Raw genomic sequence first — 15,352 nt, 5'->3', positions numbered from 1 at the left:
CGAGAGGAAGGGGGCAGAGGGACTGGGCTGCAGACTTTGCCGGCGGACCGTTCGCCTTTGCGATCGCCACAAAAGTTATGGGAAGCCGTGAGTACCCAGCCTCTTTCTCTTTCGCCCCGCAGGGGCTTTGGCAGATGTCGCTTTGCTGGTGCCGCTCTGGCAGAGGCCCAGCTCTCCCTTTGGGGATGAAGGGAGAAAGTCAGCCGGACGCTGGCTGCTCCACGCTAGGGGAGTCGCCACCAACCACCTATTAAGCCGGGAAGTTTCTCCAGCGGAGCCCTGGGTTGCTGCTCTCAGCATCCCGAAGCTCTGGTTTCTAGCAAACCTGGGACCCGTGGGGGAGTGAAGTGAGGCGGACACGTTAGCGTAGAGGAGACTCCCTTGCTATGTAGGGTCTCTGTTGGAGTAGCGGATCCGGCTTTGCTCGGAGAAAAGGAACTGTCAGCCCGCCAACTGTCGTGCGATGAAGTGCGGTTCGCTTGGAGGGCAGCGCCGGGCAGCAAATCTATCGCACCCCAGCGGCTGATCTTTTTTTTAACTCGGAATCACTCATCTCTGCCAAGGGGCCGGTGTCACCGGCCACTCACCCGCTCGAGGGCACGTAGCCCAGGCGGCAGCCGAGAGGGGCAGGGACGGAGCGTGGGCACCTTTCTGCAAACCCTGAACAGCTCCCAAGCCACGCGCGCTGTCGTGGGGCTTTTCCAGGCACTGTGAAATCGAGGGCTTGCCTGTCTTGTTCCTTCCCTCCCGACAGCCTAGTCCGCTGCTCTCCCAGCCCGCTGCAGAGGTGCTTTGCCGGGGGACAAGCGACGCAGGGCAGCCGGCTGCGGCAGCCGCGGCCGGGAGCCGAAGATGTTGCTGGCGGGGATCAGCGCGTTGTCCTGGCTCGAAGCTGCGCTCACCGCCGTGCTGGCCCTGGGGCTCCTCCTCACCGTGGCCCGGCACTTGTGGACTCTCAGGTGGGCTCTGAGCAGGGACCGGGGCAGCGCTCTGCCCCTCCCCAAAGGCTCCATGGGGTGGCCGTTCTTCGGGGAGACCCTGCACTGGCTGGTCCAGGTAAAGTATGAACGAGAGCACGTGTCCCCCTGCGGCAGGGGCTGCGGGCAGTCTCCGGGCTGCTAGGCCAGGTGACTGCTGGCGGCAGGCGGGAGGTGGCTCACCACCCCTTCCCTTCCGACCCGAAGCCCCTAGGATCAGGCTGCTCCTGGGACGCCCAGAACTAACTAAAACGTGAGGGAGGGATTTAAATGCGTTTCATTCCTGAGCCACGTGGGCCCCGGAGCTGGGCTCCCCCCGCCCTGCAGGCTTCGCGGAGGAGGTCGCCAGGCTCCGCGCAGCGAGCTCCCCTCCTGCTCCCGAGGAGCCGCGGACCTGTATGGGGCGAAGGGGCTCCGCAGCCAGCAACGCTGAGCGCGGCCGGGTCTGTCCCCGGGGTGGAGCTGGCGGGATCCGAGCCTTGCCCGGCGCCCCTCGGACCCGCGCCAGCTGGCGCGCGGCCCCGGCGGTGGCTCTCCGCTTGACCTGCCGGCTGGTTGCAGGGCTCCAGCTTCCACAGCTCCCGCCGGGAGAAGTACGGCCACGTGTTCAAGACCCACCTGCTGGGCAAGCCTGTCGTCCGAGTGACCGGGGCGGAGAACGTCCGCAAGATCCTGCTGGGGGAGCACAGCCTGGTCAGCACCCAGTGGCCCCAGAGCACCCAGATCATCCTGGGCTCCAACACCCTGCTCAACTCCACCGGCGAGCTGCACCGGCAGAGGAGGAAGGTGCGCTCCGCAGCGACCCTGCGCTCGGGAGCGGGGGAGGCGGCCAGGGCAAGGACCGGCACAGCGCTGCTCACACGCGCGTGCCCGGGGGATTTTGACCCGGGAGGGTGGCGTTTGGAGCCGTGTGTAAAACTCCTCTGTAGTTGCGGGGGGGGGGGCAGGCAGCGAGGGGCTGTGTGAGCGGGGCGGAGGCCTAGGGTCCAGGGAAGGCGGTTGTAATTCACCCCTCTGCAGCCTGCGAAGCCCACGTTGCCTCATGGCCAGGCTCTTGACACCGAGCCGGCAGCTCGGTCCAGCAGGAAGCCAACTGGCGGCGGCTGCCAAGTGGGTAGCCCCAGTTCCCCTGGCTGTGCAGCTGCAGGTCGGAGAAAGTGCCAGCAGCACCAGCAGCCTTAACTCTCTTCCCTCCCCTCTCCCTAGATCCTGGCTCGAGTCTTCAGCCGCGCTGCCCTGGAGAGCTACCTCCCTGGGATCCAGAAGGTCGTGAGCTGGGAGCTGCGGGGCTGGTGCAGGGAGCCTGGCTCCATCGCGGTTTATTCCTCCGCTAAAACTTTGACTTTCCGCGTTGCAGCTCGGGTTCTGCTGGGCCTCAGCCTGGAAGAAAAGCAGTTTAAGGACCTGGCCAAAACTTTTGAGCAGCTGGTGGAGAACCTGTTCTCCTTGCCCCTGAACATACCGTTCAGTGGGCTGCGCAAGGTACTGTTGCCGGGTTACATGCCCGACTCGCTCCGCTTTGCTTTCCTCTGCTCTGTCTTTTTGCAGCCTACCGAATATAGGCTGCATTGCTTTAAAAAAAAAAAAAGTCCAGCGCCAAAGTAGCCAGCAAAGCCAAGGTTGATCTCCAGGAAGTTAAAGAGAACTGTAAATAACACAGAGCCATGAAAGCCCACCACGCACTCTTACCCTGCCCCATAAGGGTCCATGCATGAGTTCTAGCTTTCGTAATGAAAGGTGGATCGCTATTGCCATTTTAAAGTACAGTGAATCGCCTTCTCCCCGTCCTCCCGTCCCCTCAGGAATTCCCTCTTTGGATATCTTACCCCTGACATGTCCCTGAGTGGGTAACCAGTCACGTTTAAACAGGTTTCGTTGCTGTATTAGTTGCAGTGATCAGTTAGATTTTGCCCCATTTCTTTTGCACTGGTTTCTTATAGTGTCGGATTGTTCTCTTATTACAGACTATTCTCTAATTACTCCTCCTCCTAGCCATTTCTTTTTGTTTGTTTGTTTTTCTATATATTTACTTCCAGCACCTCTCTGTGTTGTTGGCTTCAGTTTATTCTTATATAATGTTTGATTGCTAAGCATGTTACATCTAGAGTTTTCCCTGGAGTAAATTTCAGTTCTGTGATGCAATATTCTCAGCAGGATAGTGATCTGTCCAATTCCTTTCCACAAATTATTGGCTTTGCTATTATCAAGGTACATCGGGAGCACACGAGTTCTCCGCACCTGTGTGCTGCTTCAGAGAATGCCACTTCCTTTGGCTGAGATAGTCCTTGCTGACATCTATTTATTACCTGAATAGTGTATAGTCTGTTGACTTGTTTGTGCTGTAGTTCTGTGGGTTATGAGGTGGGAGAGGGCTAGAAAGGACAGAAGGGAGCATTGTGACCTTCTACTCTGACCTCTTGTATAGCACAGGACATAAAACTTCCCCCCAAATAATACCCTGAGCAGATCTTTTAGAAAAACATCCTATCTTGATTTAAAAGTGTTCAGTGACAGAAAATCCACCAGAACCCTTGGTAAATTGTTTCAAGGGCTAATCACTCTCACCATTAAAAATATAGGCCTTATTTCCCCTGTGAATGTGTCTAGCTTCAGCTTCCATTGGATTGTGTTATATACCTTTCTCTGAAGAGCCCATTATTAAATATTTGTTCCCCATGTAGGAGCTTACAAGCAGTAATCAGTTCACCCCTTCACCTTCTCTTTGTTAAGCTAAATAGATAGAGTTTCTTGAGCCTATCACTATAGGGAGCTTCATCTGTAGATTTGATTACATTGGATGATTTCTTGGGTGTGTAATTTCCTAGGAGTTTGAAAACAAATGGAAAAAACAGAACTTCTGTCACGTGGCATCATATTGACATTCACATGGGTCATCAACAGGGTGGGAACCGTTAGATCTACCCAACAGACCTCTGCCTCGTGAGCTAACAGCATAACTGACTGTTCCCTATGTAGACTAGCAGTAGAGGAGCAGGAGACACTCACTTTGCCAGTGGGTTTCAGAGATATTTGCTGACAGCAAAGGAATGGTGAGATTCAGGAATCTTGGGTTCAATTTTAGGTACTGGAGGGGAGTGTGTCTAGTGGGCACAGATACCTCTGCCTCTTCCCTCCTCCCTCACCCGACAAGCTTTATCCTTTCTACCCTGTCCTCTTCTACTCCCAATATCCCCTCCATTTCCAACCTCCTTGCCCAGCCAGGCCCAGTTCACCCAGGCCCTGTGGCTCCTTATCCCCAGTGTACTTGCCCAATGCCCAGCCAGTCCCCGTTCCCCTGGCTCCTGGTCCAGTCTTCTCTCCCTCCCCAGGCTCTTTGTCCCAGTCTGTTTGTTCAGCCAATCCCAGTTTTCCCCGAGCACACTGATTCCTTCTCAGATCTGTCTTTCCTTTCCTCATGTCCTTCCCCACATTCCATTGGTTCCCATTTTCCTTGTCCAGCTAGTCACAGTCTCCTCTGAGGTCACATTAGATCTAATGGTTCCTTCTAGCCTTAAAACCTATGACCCATCCACCGCGCATCCCATCCAGCTCCCAGTCCATCTTACCCCACCCAGCTGCGAGTCCTAGCCTCTTTGTCCAATTAGTCCCAGTCTCCCACATCTCAACACCTAGTCCCAGTTTATCCTCTCCTCTCTTCCCTTGGGGACAGCCTTCAGTCTCAGTCCTGTGTTTTCTCTTCAAAGCCTCCTTCTAATCTACTCCCCATCTGTTTTTTGTCCCCTCTGCGTTCAAATCAGGCTGCTTCCCCTTTTATGCTATCTTGATGCCTGCAGGGGGGACAGGGCATGAAGAGCATAGGAAAGATAGTTCTTGTGCTTTCAGTTCCAGTGCCTGACTCTGGCATGGCCTGCAGCAGCCCAGAGTTACAATTTCAGTTGAAGTCATCTCAGCTCCCTGCAACCCCAAGCTGGAGCATGCCCAGAGCAGATGGAATTTCCAGAGTTTTTAACTGTCAAGATCTAGCAAGAGTCAAAGGCTTATAACTTGTCCAAATGTGGGTGAATTTTCACAGGGATGGCTCATCCCTGACATAAAGGGCACGCCCTGACAAATTTCTCATCCCTGCACCAAATCCCTGTGGGAGCTAGAGACTCTTCAAGATTGCCATAATCTTTTAACATGGGTAAAACAACATATTTTTCACTAGTGTCATTCATGGAAAAGACTGAACCATTTGGGCCAAAAATTGCTAAAATACTTCAGCCTGATGCAGACACCTGACATGGAAAAAATTTCATCCCAACAGTTTAAGTTTGGCAGAGCTATATGCATATAAACAGGGTCTTGTAATGGGAAGAGTAGAGCAACCTTGGCTATAATACTTTGGTCTAATTTTGGTTGTTCTGTTTACTGTGCAGGTGCTGGGTGGTGTTGGTGGCCTGTGACCATATTATTATGGAGTCATAGTGTTTAATGCCAGAAGGGACCACCAGCTCATCTAGTCTGACCTCCTGTATATGACTCTATTATAATATAATCCTAGCAAATCTGTGCATGGATTTCTTTCAGGTTAGATTATCCTGCCTCTGGGCTTCTGCAGTAGGGTGATCTCTAGTAGGATGAGGCCCACACCCGAGACAGGCTTCTTGTTACAGAACCACACACCTTGCATTCCGAATGCACTTCCATTTCACATAGTGACAGCTTCGGAGCTGACTCCTCCATATCCTATTAGATGTTTGGTTGCATGGAGGGTTACTTTAATGGAAATGCAGCCTTCTGACAGATACATTTACACACAACCAATTGGGTGTGATTATCACATATTTAGCTAGTATACTTATCTGGAATAGCGAACCCCTTTGTCACTGCCTTTGAAAAGCCCCTGAAAGTTTCTGGAGGCCAACATTAGACTGGGGTAGGCTTGTCAAGTCATCCTCTCTTATCCAGGTACCAGAGAGCCTCTTTTGGACATAGCAGAAGCTGAGTTTGTTCATGGGAGTCATCAAGAGGTCACTGTGGCATCAGCCCTCTAGCTTCACTGCTTCCCTTTCCCCCCCACCCCCTCCACCCAAGTGTTCCTTGGGCAGTACTACCCTTTACAGGGTGTGTTGGAATAGCACAGGGAGAAATTACCCAATTCCCAACAGTCTATCCGCCCAGTGCCAAGTAGTTCCAATAAAGACAAACCCAGACCTGAAGAAAAGCTCTGTGTGGCTCTGAAGCTCGACTCTCTCACCAACAAAAATTGGTCCAATAAAAGATATTACCTCACCCACCTTGTGTCTCTAGCATAGACAAATGAATTTGTCCTTCCTAGTCTTTTAATTGCGAGGTGTCAGATTGAAGCACCACTCAGAGCACAAAAGGAGAGTGGATTTGAGCTATTGGTATTAGAATAAGAGGGATAGGATTCTTGGGGTCCTTGAGTGCTATTCATCCTGGGTAGGGTCTTTTTCTGGGTTTTTTCTTACAGTGCTTCACTATGGCTGGGTTGGACAGTCTCTGAACAACCATGTCTGACTCTTCGCAGGGGATCAAAGCCCGGAATATGTTACATGAGTACATGGAGAAAGCCATAATGGAAAAACTACAAAGAAAGAACTCGGAAGGTCATGGTGATGCTCTGGATTTCTTAATAAACAGTGCCAAGGAGCATGGCAAAGAATTCACCATGCAGGAGCTGAAGGTAAAGAGAATCTCCTTTGCTGTTTTGTTTCTAACTGTCTTTAGAGCAGTTTGCTTGGGGGGCACCTGATATCTGCTGGCCTCTGCCTTTGTTTTACCCACTCTGGGAGAATCCATCACAAACAATAACAAAGCTTGTAGTTAACCGTCTTCCTCACCTTAAGTGCCCCTGGCCACTAAACATCGCTTGTCCACCGCGATGAAATAAGGGTCTGGAAAAAAAACCCAAACCCCATAGAAATGCAAGGATGTTGAAAGAGGGATTGGACACCCAACACTTAAGGTAGATGTTGAGCAGAGAAAGGTGAGCTTTGTAGCATCTCACCAGTTCCCAAGCCTCAGCAGACAGCAGGTGAGGTGGACACTTAGGAAGAGTGTGCCAGCCCTACCGACATCCTTTTCATGGTTAAATTGCTTTTCATTTGAACTGAGTTAATATTTTAAAAGTAAATAAATGCCTCTTTTGCCCTCCTACCTTATCCTCTTGGCTTTTCTTCCAGGCATCTGCCTGGTTTTACTAGAATACCGCTAGGTTTGTGCAGCTCCGATGGGGCTCCTTGCGTATCCGTGTATTCTCAATACACTTCAAAATCTTATCTTTGATATGATAGACCCGATTGTGCAATCCTCACAGACTTCCATGCCTATTGCAGCGGGGCCAATGGATCATGCCACTGTGTTCTAGGGGCAGTAAACATAGAAATCTTTGAAACAATGTCAGAATGACTCCTGAGATGGAATGATGGACTCTGGGTCATTCCCTAGGACCAGCTGGTTAATTATATTACTCAAAATGTGGATCTGCTCTATGGAATAGTGAACATGAGACAGCACCGTGATTTAAATCAAATCCTATTGTTGTTACTCAGGCAAAGCTCCCAGTTGAAAGAAAGAATTGAGAAAGTATTTGTCTTTAGTATTGAGTCTGTGCCTACCACCAGGCTATTCTGGGTGTGACTGTTGGTGTCATATATAAAAATCGGAACTAGTGTTTATGAAGTTCTGGGATAATTTTGAGCGTGTGCAGTAGCTGATTGAAGTATATTTATAATTTTGAGTTTTAAGATATCATATGGAGATATCAATCCAAAACCAGGACTTACTGTAAAGCCTATTTTTCTCTTCTCCCGCTGAGAATCAGCTTCTATCCTTATTGCCCTGGGCTTCCAAAAAACAGGCATGTTTGGCTGCCATATTGGCAGAACTGCCAAAATATTGACGGCCTTCCAAGTCACCTTCTTTACCAAGCATATGTGAAGCCAGTTTCAGGGTATAAGATACTATTAACTTGTATGCTGCTTAGCTTCCTCCGGGATGAAACGTGTATGCTGCTTAGCTTCCTCCGGGATGAAATCGTGGCTCAGTTGACTCCAAACTCCTATGAACTCCCGCGGGGTCAGGATTTCACCCCGGATCTTTATCTCCTAGGAGCAGGTGACCTGTTTTCCTAAAGGTTCTGAATCTTTGCTTCTGAAAATCTGGAATTGTGTGGACAGAATTGCGTTGTCTCCACATGGAAACTCATCACTGTTTGTTGGCATCCCTCCTAGTAGCGGTAAAAGTCCTTATGCATTTCCTGAGATTCTTAGGCGTTTAGTGTAGGCAGCAAAATGGACAGCGACAGAACACCCAGCGCCATCAGTTTAGCTTATGCTACAAAACAACAACATCATAGCACATTAAGTCACAGAGACCTTACACCACAGGCCCATTCCAACAATCCTGCGTTGGCAGGAGAAGGAACCATTGGGGGGTCTTTTCCTCTCCAATCTTCCCCATTCCTGGCATCTTCTCACTTGAGCGCGTCACAAAAAGAGCACCGTTTGGCTCTGAGCCCGGGGGCAGGATTCTTTGTGGGGAGGCAGCGTGGCCGAGTAGATAAACCACTGGACTGGTATCCAGGAGATGTGGGTTCTGTCACTTCCCATTCACCTCTCTGTGGTTCACTTTCCCGGTATTTAAAATGGGACAATGCTCTCCTGATGAAGAGGTTTGGTTGGTTTATTTGTTTGTTGTTCAAAGCCTATCCTATGTGGAACTCCATGAAGGGGAATCCAATCTGCAAATAGGGAACTATAAACTACTTTTCTCCTGAGTAAAAGAGGGTGTTTGCCACGGGTTATGTAGCACAGCAGTTGTACACTGTATAACTAGTTTACAAGGAGAATAATCTATTTTAGCGATTAATTAACATGACCAAATAAATTCGACGATGTTTAAGAAAAGCTAAACTATTGGACAAAAAGAATGCGCTAATTTGTAAATAATGCTCAACAATATTCTCCAGGAGCAGCTAGCTGTGATTAGAAGAGGTATATGTGACATTAGTCAAAAGAGGTGAAGGAGCTGTTCGCTGAGTAATGTAATGTAATATTTGCCAGATTATACCCAGGCATCCCTAATGCATATTATTCAAAAAATAATTATATGAGCAATTGGAGAGCCCCCAGGGATAAAGCCAAAGCTAAGAGGCGGGTGTGGCTCATCCCAGTCGAGATAACAGTGATGGGCAGGGAGTCAGCGTGGGTTAGTATATTGATATGCCCTTCTGTTGGCGGTGCAGTTAGAAACTTCCTACATCAGATGCATTTAAAGAAACTTTCCTGTGGATTATAAAATAATCTGTGGTTACTGTCTAATGTGGCAGCGCCTTTTACCAAAATAAAATGACGGCGGAATATGAATCTAGTGGACTGATCTGACTAGGTAAAAAATCTTAGGTGCTTTACAGCACTGGATACGCATCTCTGAGAGTGTACACTAATTTCCTGACTCGCTTTGTGTTTAAATACTTTTCAAAGAGCACTTGCCACCCCCGCGAGATGCTGGGAATTGTACTCGGGGAATGAATGCAGCATGTGCTTTACAAAACCAGGACTTGCAACAACCCAGGTTAAAAAGCCCACCGTTTTATCGAAACCACCAGAAAAAGCCGAAAGCCACGGAAAGGGGAAAGAGCACGTCCTTTATCATAGCAGCGTAGGGTATAGCACGCTGGCAGGGACTGGGCCTTTTGCTTTCTGAGAATGCACTAAAATAGATTAAACTATAAACCATTGCATTAAAGTCACAACAAAGGTGAGATTAAAGTTTGCAGGAAAACAGGATACTCCTGAGGCTGTTTCCATAATGAACCAGACTGAATAAGAGGCGAGGTGAGGTCTACAAAACGCCCAATTGGCTCTAAAAGAATAAATAAAATACTTTGTCGATGAATAAAATATCTTAGCGCCAGGACGTTCTTTCCAGCCGCATTCATTCTCGGGGAACTGCTTTATTTTCATCCTTTGTGCGGTGACACAATGTTCAGTTCAATATGAGCATTGTAGAGACTAACACAGAGGGGAACTCAGCATCCCCGCGATGCAGCAGTGACTGCGCGGAGCTTCCCCTGTGGAACTTCGCAGTGGGCGAACCCGGACACGGCGGTCACGAGCACAAACGCCGGAGTACTGCGAAGGTTCTGTTATCGGGGATGCCCAGTTCCTGCTCATGTCTACGGGAGCCATGTGCACACGGGGGGGGGGGGGGAGCAGCCCCCGTTCTGTTACATGTTATATACATCCTGGAGAGCCAGCACACCGACAAATCCCCCTGTTTTGCCATAGACTTCAATGGGGCCAGGATTTCACAGCTGTGTTTTGGATTCACCCCTTCCCTTCTTATAGGCTTTCACCTGGAGAGGGGGCTGTTGGTCCTGGAGACATTCCCACCTTTAGGTCACCACCTACAGCCCTCTTTTTGCCTCCAGATCATCACCGGCAGTCTCTGGCAATCCCAAGTTCCTGATACACGATCTGCAGGTGTGTTGTAACTGCAAAGCTTGTCTCTCTCCTGGGCAGAAGTTGGTCCAATAAAAGATATTACCTCACCCAACTCGTCTCTCTTCCCTTTACCTTAACAGTTATTAGGGAGGCTTAACTGGGTGTATATTCTGTGCATAACTGTGTGTATTCTACACAACATCTGGGAGGTGTGATGCTCAGCCTTGTGAATACACAGCAACAGCAGTCCCTTGAGTGTGCATTAGAGAGCCAGAACTAGGACAGACATAGTTACAGAAAGACAAAATAGTTATTGTCAAATATTTCGGTCATAGTTTTGAATGCTGGCTTCATAGTCATAGTTCACATCCTAAACCTGCACTTTTTCCTTTGATTTCTGTATGGGTGGAAAAGAGAAAGGGGAGCTAAGAAACTTCCAGTATTTAACCTTCCATGACTTAGCTAGGGCCTGGCTGGTTTCCTGTAATATTTTAAGGGAGGTCCTTAGAAGGCTCTGATTGTACGGTTGTGAGGATCCATGGCTGATGGATGTTTTGCCTGTGTTGTGGGCGCAGATACTCCGCTTTGATTGTCTGGGATCATTCTGTGGCTTGGCTTTATGCAGAGTTACCCGAGCCACACTGTGACAAACTTGTCTGTAAAGCATGGTATGGACAATTGGGTCAGTTGTTTTCCTTTGCAACACACCTCAGTTTTTGCTTCTAGGAAGCAATTGGATCCTTTGGCTTGTTTTTCACACAACACTAAATAGCATAGGAAGGAGGCATGCGGGGGACAGTGTCTGGAGTTCTTCCGTGGTTGTCCCATTACTTGTTATACAGGGCTTGGTTCTGCCAGATGCTGAACACTGTGAGGCAATCCAGCAAAGCCCTTAACTTGACACACATGAGTAGGAGAATTCCCTTAATGTTTAGCTCAGCACCTTGCAAAATCCAGCCCAGACGATTTAGTTCAAGTGGCGGCACATCTATGCACAGTGTGGCTGTATGGGAGAAAGGTTGATAGCCTCAGGGAATTTTGAACCATCGAAGATCATTGACAGGATTTTAGATGTTCCACTATTGTCATCGAGCAATAAGAAAGTTTGTTAATCTACAGACTCTGACATGCCCTTGCCTTTGGGGCAAGCGAAGAATCCGGGATTTGCCAAACATCTGCGTCTAGGTAACTCTCTATTTGCTACAGATCTGCAGAGGTTCACATACATACATTATGATGACACAGCAAGTTTCTTATTAGTTTTACTCACTGTTGGCCTGAGTCCAGTTCTATTCATGTACATGATGTCTTCACATTGACTTCAGGGGGCATTTGAACAAACGTTACCCGTTTTAGATGGTAGCATCGGAACCTAGGACTCCCGGACCAATATCCACCACTACCAATGTAGAAGACATGCCATTCGGGAGATTATTTTTCTAAGAAAGTGGAAGAATCTGTACATATCAAATGTAGTGTCTGACAGACGGAGACCCCGGTGTGCATCTGAGGACAAATCTCTACGGCTAAGTGTGAGGATAACCTTTGCTCACAAAATTCTCAGCCAGGTTCTTACTCCTCTTCTTTCTCTTTTTACTGATAATGGTTGCAGGTTCGTAGGGAGTAGTGGAATAAACAATCCATTACATAAGCGGTAGAAGTGCAGTATAATGCTCAGTTAGCAAAGGAACGCAAGTCCTGTAAAGTTAAATAGATTTTAGTTTCTAAACACTCAAATGATGGAAATGAAGACAGGCCACGTGGGGCTAGACAGCTGTGCTGATAGGGAACAGGTGGGAGTATGATTTGAAGATTAAAACACACATGCATTTAAAACTGTCACGTTTGATTATCTCGCAGGAGTCAGCGATTGAGCTGATATTTGCTGCTTTCTTCACCACTGCTAGTGCCAGCACGTCTCTGATCCTTTTGCTACTGAAACACCCCTCGGCGATAGAAAAAATAAGACAGGAACTGGTGTCCCATGAATTGCATAGGCAGGGCCATTGCCTTTCGCCTGCGGTCTCCCAAAAGAACCGCCCATGTATTGAATCCCGTCAAGGTACACCGATGGTCCTGGAGAAAGAAAGGAAGGACAGTGACTCTCAGCAGCGTCTCCGCTCCACGCCAGAAGGGACGCCGAAGAATCAAAGTCAGCAACCTGATCTAAAGGCGGGAGGAGAGGCCGGGGGTGGTTTTATCCGGCGGCCTCCTCTCCTTAAGGAGCCCACGTTAACCAGAATGACACCAGAAGCAATTAGTTTGAATACAAAAGATCATTATTCAAACCCCAGGCAAGAAGAAGCCGGTCAGCCGGCCAGCAGGTTCGAGGTGCCCACAGGGCCAGTGATTCCAGGGGCAGAGTGTCATTGTCAGCCTGAGATGAACTTGGATAAGTTGAGCCGTCTGCGCTACTTGGACGGTGTGATTAAGGAGGTCCTTCGTGTGCTGCCGCCCGTTTCTGGAGGCTACAGAACTGCCCTGCAGACCTTTGAGCTGGATGTAAGTTATCTCTGTTCTGCAGTTGTTTAAAGACTAGGGTGTGGCTTTGAGCCAAGCAGCTTTAGTTCATTTATTATGTGTATCTGCGTGTCTTATCAGACAGTTTTACACCATTTTCTCCTTCCTCTCTAGTGACCTCTGGGTATTTCAAAGGGCTGATTTCCTAATAATGGCAGCTGTGCGACTATTAACACTTGTCTGTAGAACGAGTTTATCTTTAGTGTGAAACACTTGTTAAGATGTAAGATATGACATTTTGCCAACTGCAGGTACACCTGAGTGAATGCAAAATAAATTTACACCGAATCTGTTTTTTTGCATTTTAACATTATAGAAAGCAGCACAGAATACAGGGGAATGTTGCACGCAGCTAACTGGCCACTTAAAACGGAAAATGGAAAACATAAAAGCATCTAGAGATCAAATCCTTGGTTATTTATTTGCAAAGTAATTTATTTATATAGGGCCCCAAGATGTATTGGGCTTCCCTGAAAATCAAATGATACTGAGTTTACTAAATCAGCAACTACCGAAATGTGACAATATCACAGCGTGAATACAAGAAATGACAACGCAACAGAGCAGTATAGAACCGCACAATCGCACGGCAGGCCCAGTTCTACAAGTAATAGGACAGCAAGTCTTGCTCAGGCACCGTAGCCCCGGTGAGCGCAACAGGAGTGGGACCGCTTGTCTGAGTAAGAGCTGAAGGAACAGGCCCTGGATCCAGCTGGCGTCATCACACGAGCCCTGTTTGTGTCCTCGGGCCCACGGGCCCGAGCGAGGCGAGCAGGATTCTGGTCTCCCAGTGCCCTTCCCGCTCCAGCAGGGTTTTGCACGGAGGAAGAGCAGTAAGTTAGTTCCATTAACCCCGGTGTCCTGCAGGGGCGTTTATCCGAAGCTGCCGCATTAGAAAGGGTGGTTAGTTTAGCATCCAGGGCCCCCAGAGGGAGGCGCCCCGGCCCCGGTCGAGTTAAACATCCCACCCAACACCCCAGCATCTCCGTCCTTCGTGGAGAAAGCCAGAGCCGGTTTCTAGCGGAGGTCCCTGGGAACTGGGTCCGGGGCTCTGTGCAGGGCGGCGTGTCGCCCTCCGGCGGCCGAAGGGAACGGATCGCTGGTGATGGGGAGGCAGGGATCGGGCAGGTTTCTCAGTGAGACGGGTCCCAGGGCCCCAATCCTTAGCAGCAGCAGCACAGCCTCTGGGACAAAAAATGGGGATTGGCCCTGCTCTGAGCAGGGGGTTGGGCTAGATGACCTGCTGGGGTCCCTTCCAGCCCTGGTATTCTGTGATTCTATGATTCTCCCTCGAGCAGCTCAGCAAGGCCAGGGGCCCCCAGCGCCGGTGCCAGCTGCCCCTTAGCTGATGGTCCTCTCCCGCCTCCCCTGCAGGGCTACCAGATCCCCAAGGGCTGGAGCGTGATGTACAGCATCCGAGACACCCACGAGACCGCGGCCGTGTACCAGAGCCCCCCCGAGAGCTTCGACCCGGACCGGTTTGGCTCGGCCCGGCAGGAGGACGACAAGGGGGCAGGACGCTTCCATTACATCCCCTTTGGTGGTGGGGTCAGGAGCTGCATCGGCCAGGAGCTGGCCAAGGCCATCCTCAAGCTCCTGGCCGTGGAGCTGGTCCGCACGGCCCGCTGGGAGCTGGCCACCCCCAGCTTCCCCGAGATGCAGACTGTGCCCATTGTGCATCCCGTGGACGGGCTGCAGCTCTTCTTCCACCCCCTGCAGCCCGGCGGTGCCAGCACCCGCCGCCAGGGGTCCCGGGAAGCTTGAGCCGTCGCCCAGGCCTCTGGCGCTGGGGCGGGCTGCGGGCAGGGCGAAGAGGGGAAGCCGCCGCAGAGGGGGACAAGCACCAGGATTTGTACCGACCGGACACAGAGAGCGCCACATGAGCCCCTGGGCCCGTTTCCTTTTCGCAGCGGGGCTGGGATCCAGCTGCTGAGAGGGGGCCTAGACCACCCATCCCCTCCTTCTCGGTGCCCTGCTGCTGCCCACCACGGCAACAGGAGAGGGGCTCCGGATGCAGCAGCAACTCCGGTGAGATCTCCCTTTCCTCACACTAGAAAGGCTTGGTTTGTGCCATCCTCACTGCACCCCCCGGTGGGGAAAATCAGGGCCCAGCTGCACTCTGAGGAGTCAAAACCACGGGGAAAGAGTCCACGATCCAAGTATGCAGTTTCCTTAAACTTCAAAGGTGTTGGCTGGGGGAGAGAAACCAAGTGTTCTAGATTTTAAAACAGAATCCCCCGGGACATAGATTCGTCTGCTACCTCTCACCTGACTCTTGAAAGTTTAGGGGAACGCCCTATCCACTGAACATCCTTCCAAGCCACGCTGTTGTCCTGGTCAGCCCTCCTGCCCCCTTCCTTCTGACTGGATAGAGACAAATGCAGAAGGGAGAGAGAAATAACTGTCTCTAGCACATTTTTATTACAGAGCATGGCTAGAGAT

At 50.1% G+C, this 15,352-nt stretch overlaps 1 protein-coding gene across 1 annotated transcript; it reads left to right on the top strand.

Moving 5' to 3' along the window:
• The first annotated feature begins 852 nt into the window (after positions 1–852).
• Positions 853–14,674, top strand: CYP26C1 (cytochrome P450 family 26 subfamily C member 1). Its single transcript, XM_077822853.1, has 7 exons — positions 853–1,056; positions 1,539–1,763; positions 2,184–2,459; positions 6,472–6,627; positions 12,251–12,643; positions 12,704–12,892; positions 14,285–14,674. Exons 1-7 carry the CDS (start codon positions 853–855, stop codon positions 14,672–14,674), a joined length of 1,833 nt encoding a protein of 610 aa, XP_077678979.1.
• The last annotated feature ends 678 nt before the right edge of the window (positions 14,675–15,352 follow it).

The sequence above is a fragment of the Eretmochelys imbricata genome, chromosome 7, assembly GCF_965152235.1.
Source record: "Eretmochelys imbricata isolate rEreImb1 chromosome 7, rEreImb1.hap1, whole genome shotgun sequence".
NCBI classification, from domain to species: domain Eukaryota; kingdom Metazoa; phylum Chordata; order Testudines; family Cheloniidae; genus Eretmochelys; species Eretmochelys imbricata.
This window is presented reverse-complemented; position numbering and strand designations above follow the sequence as displayed.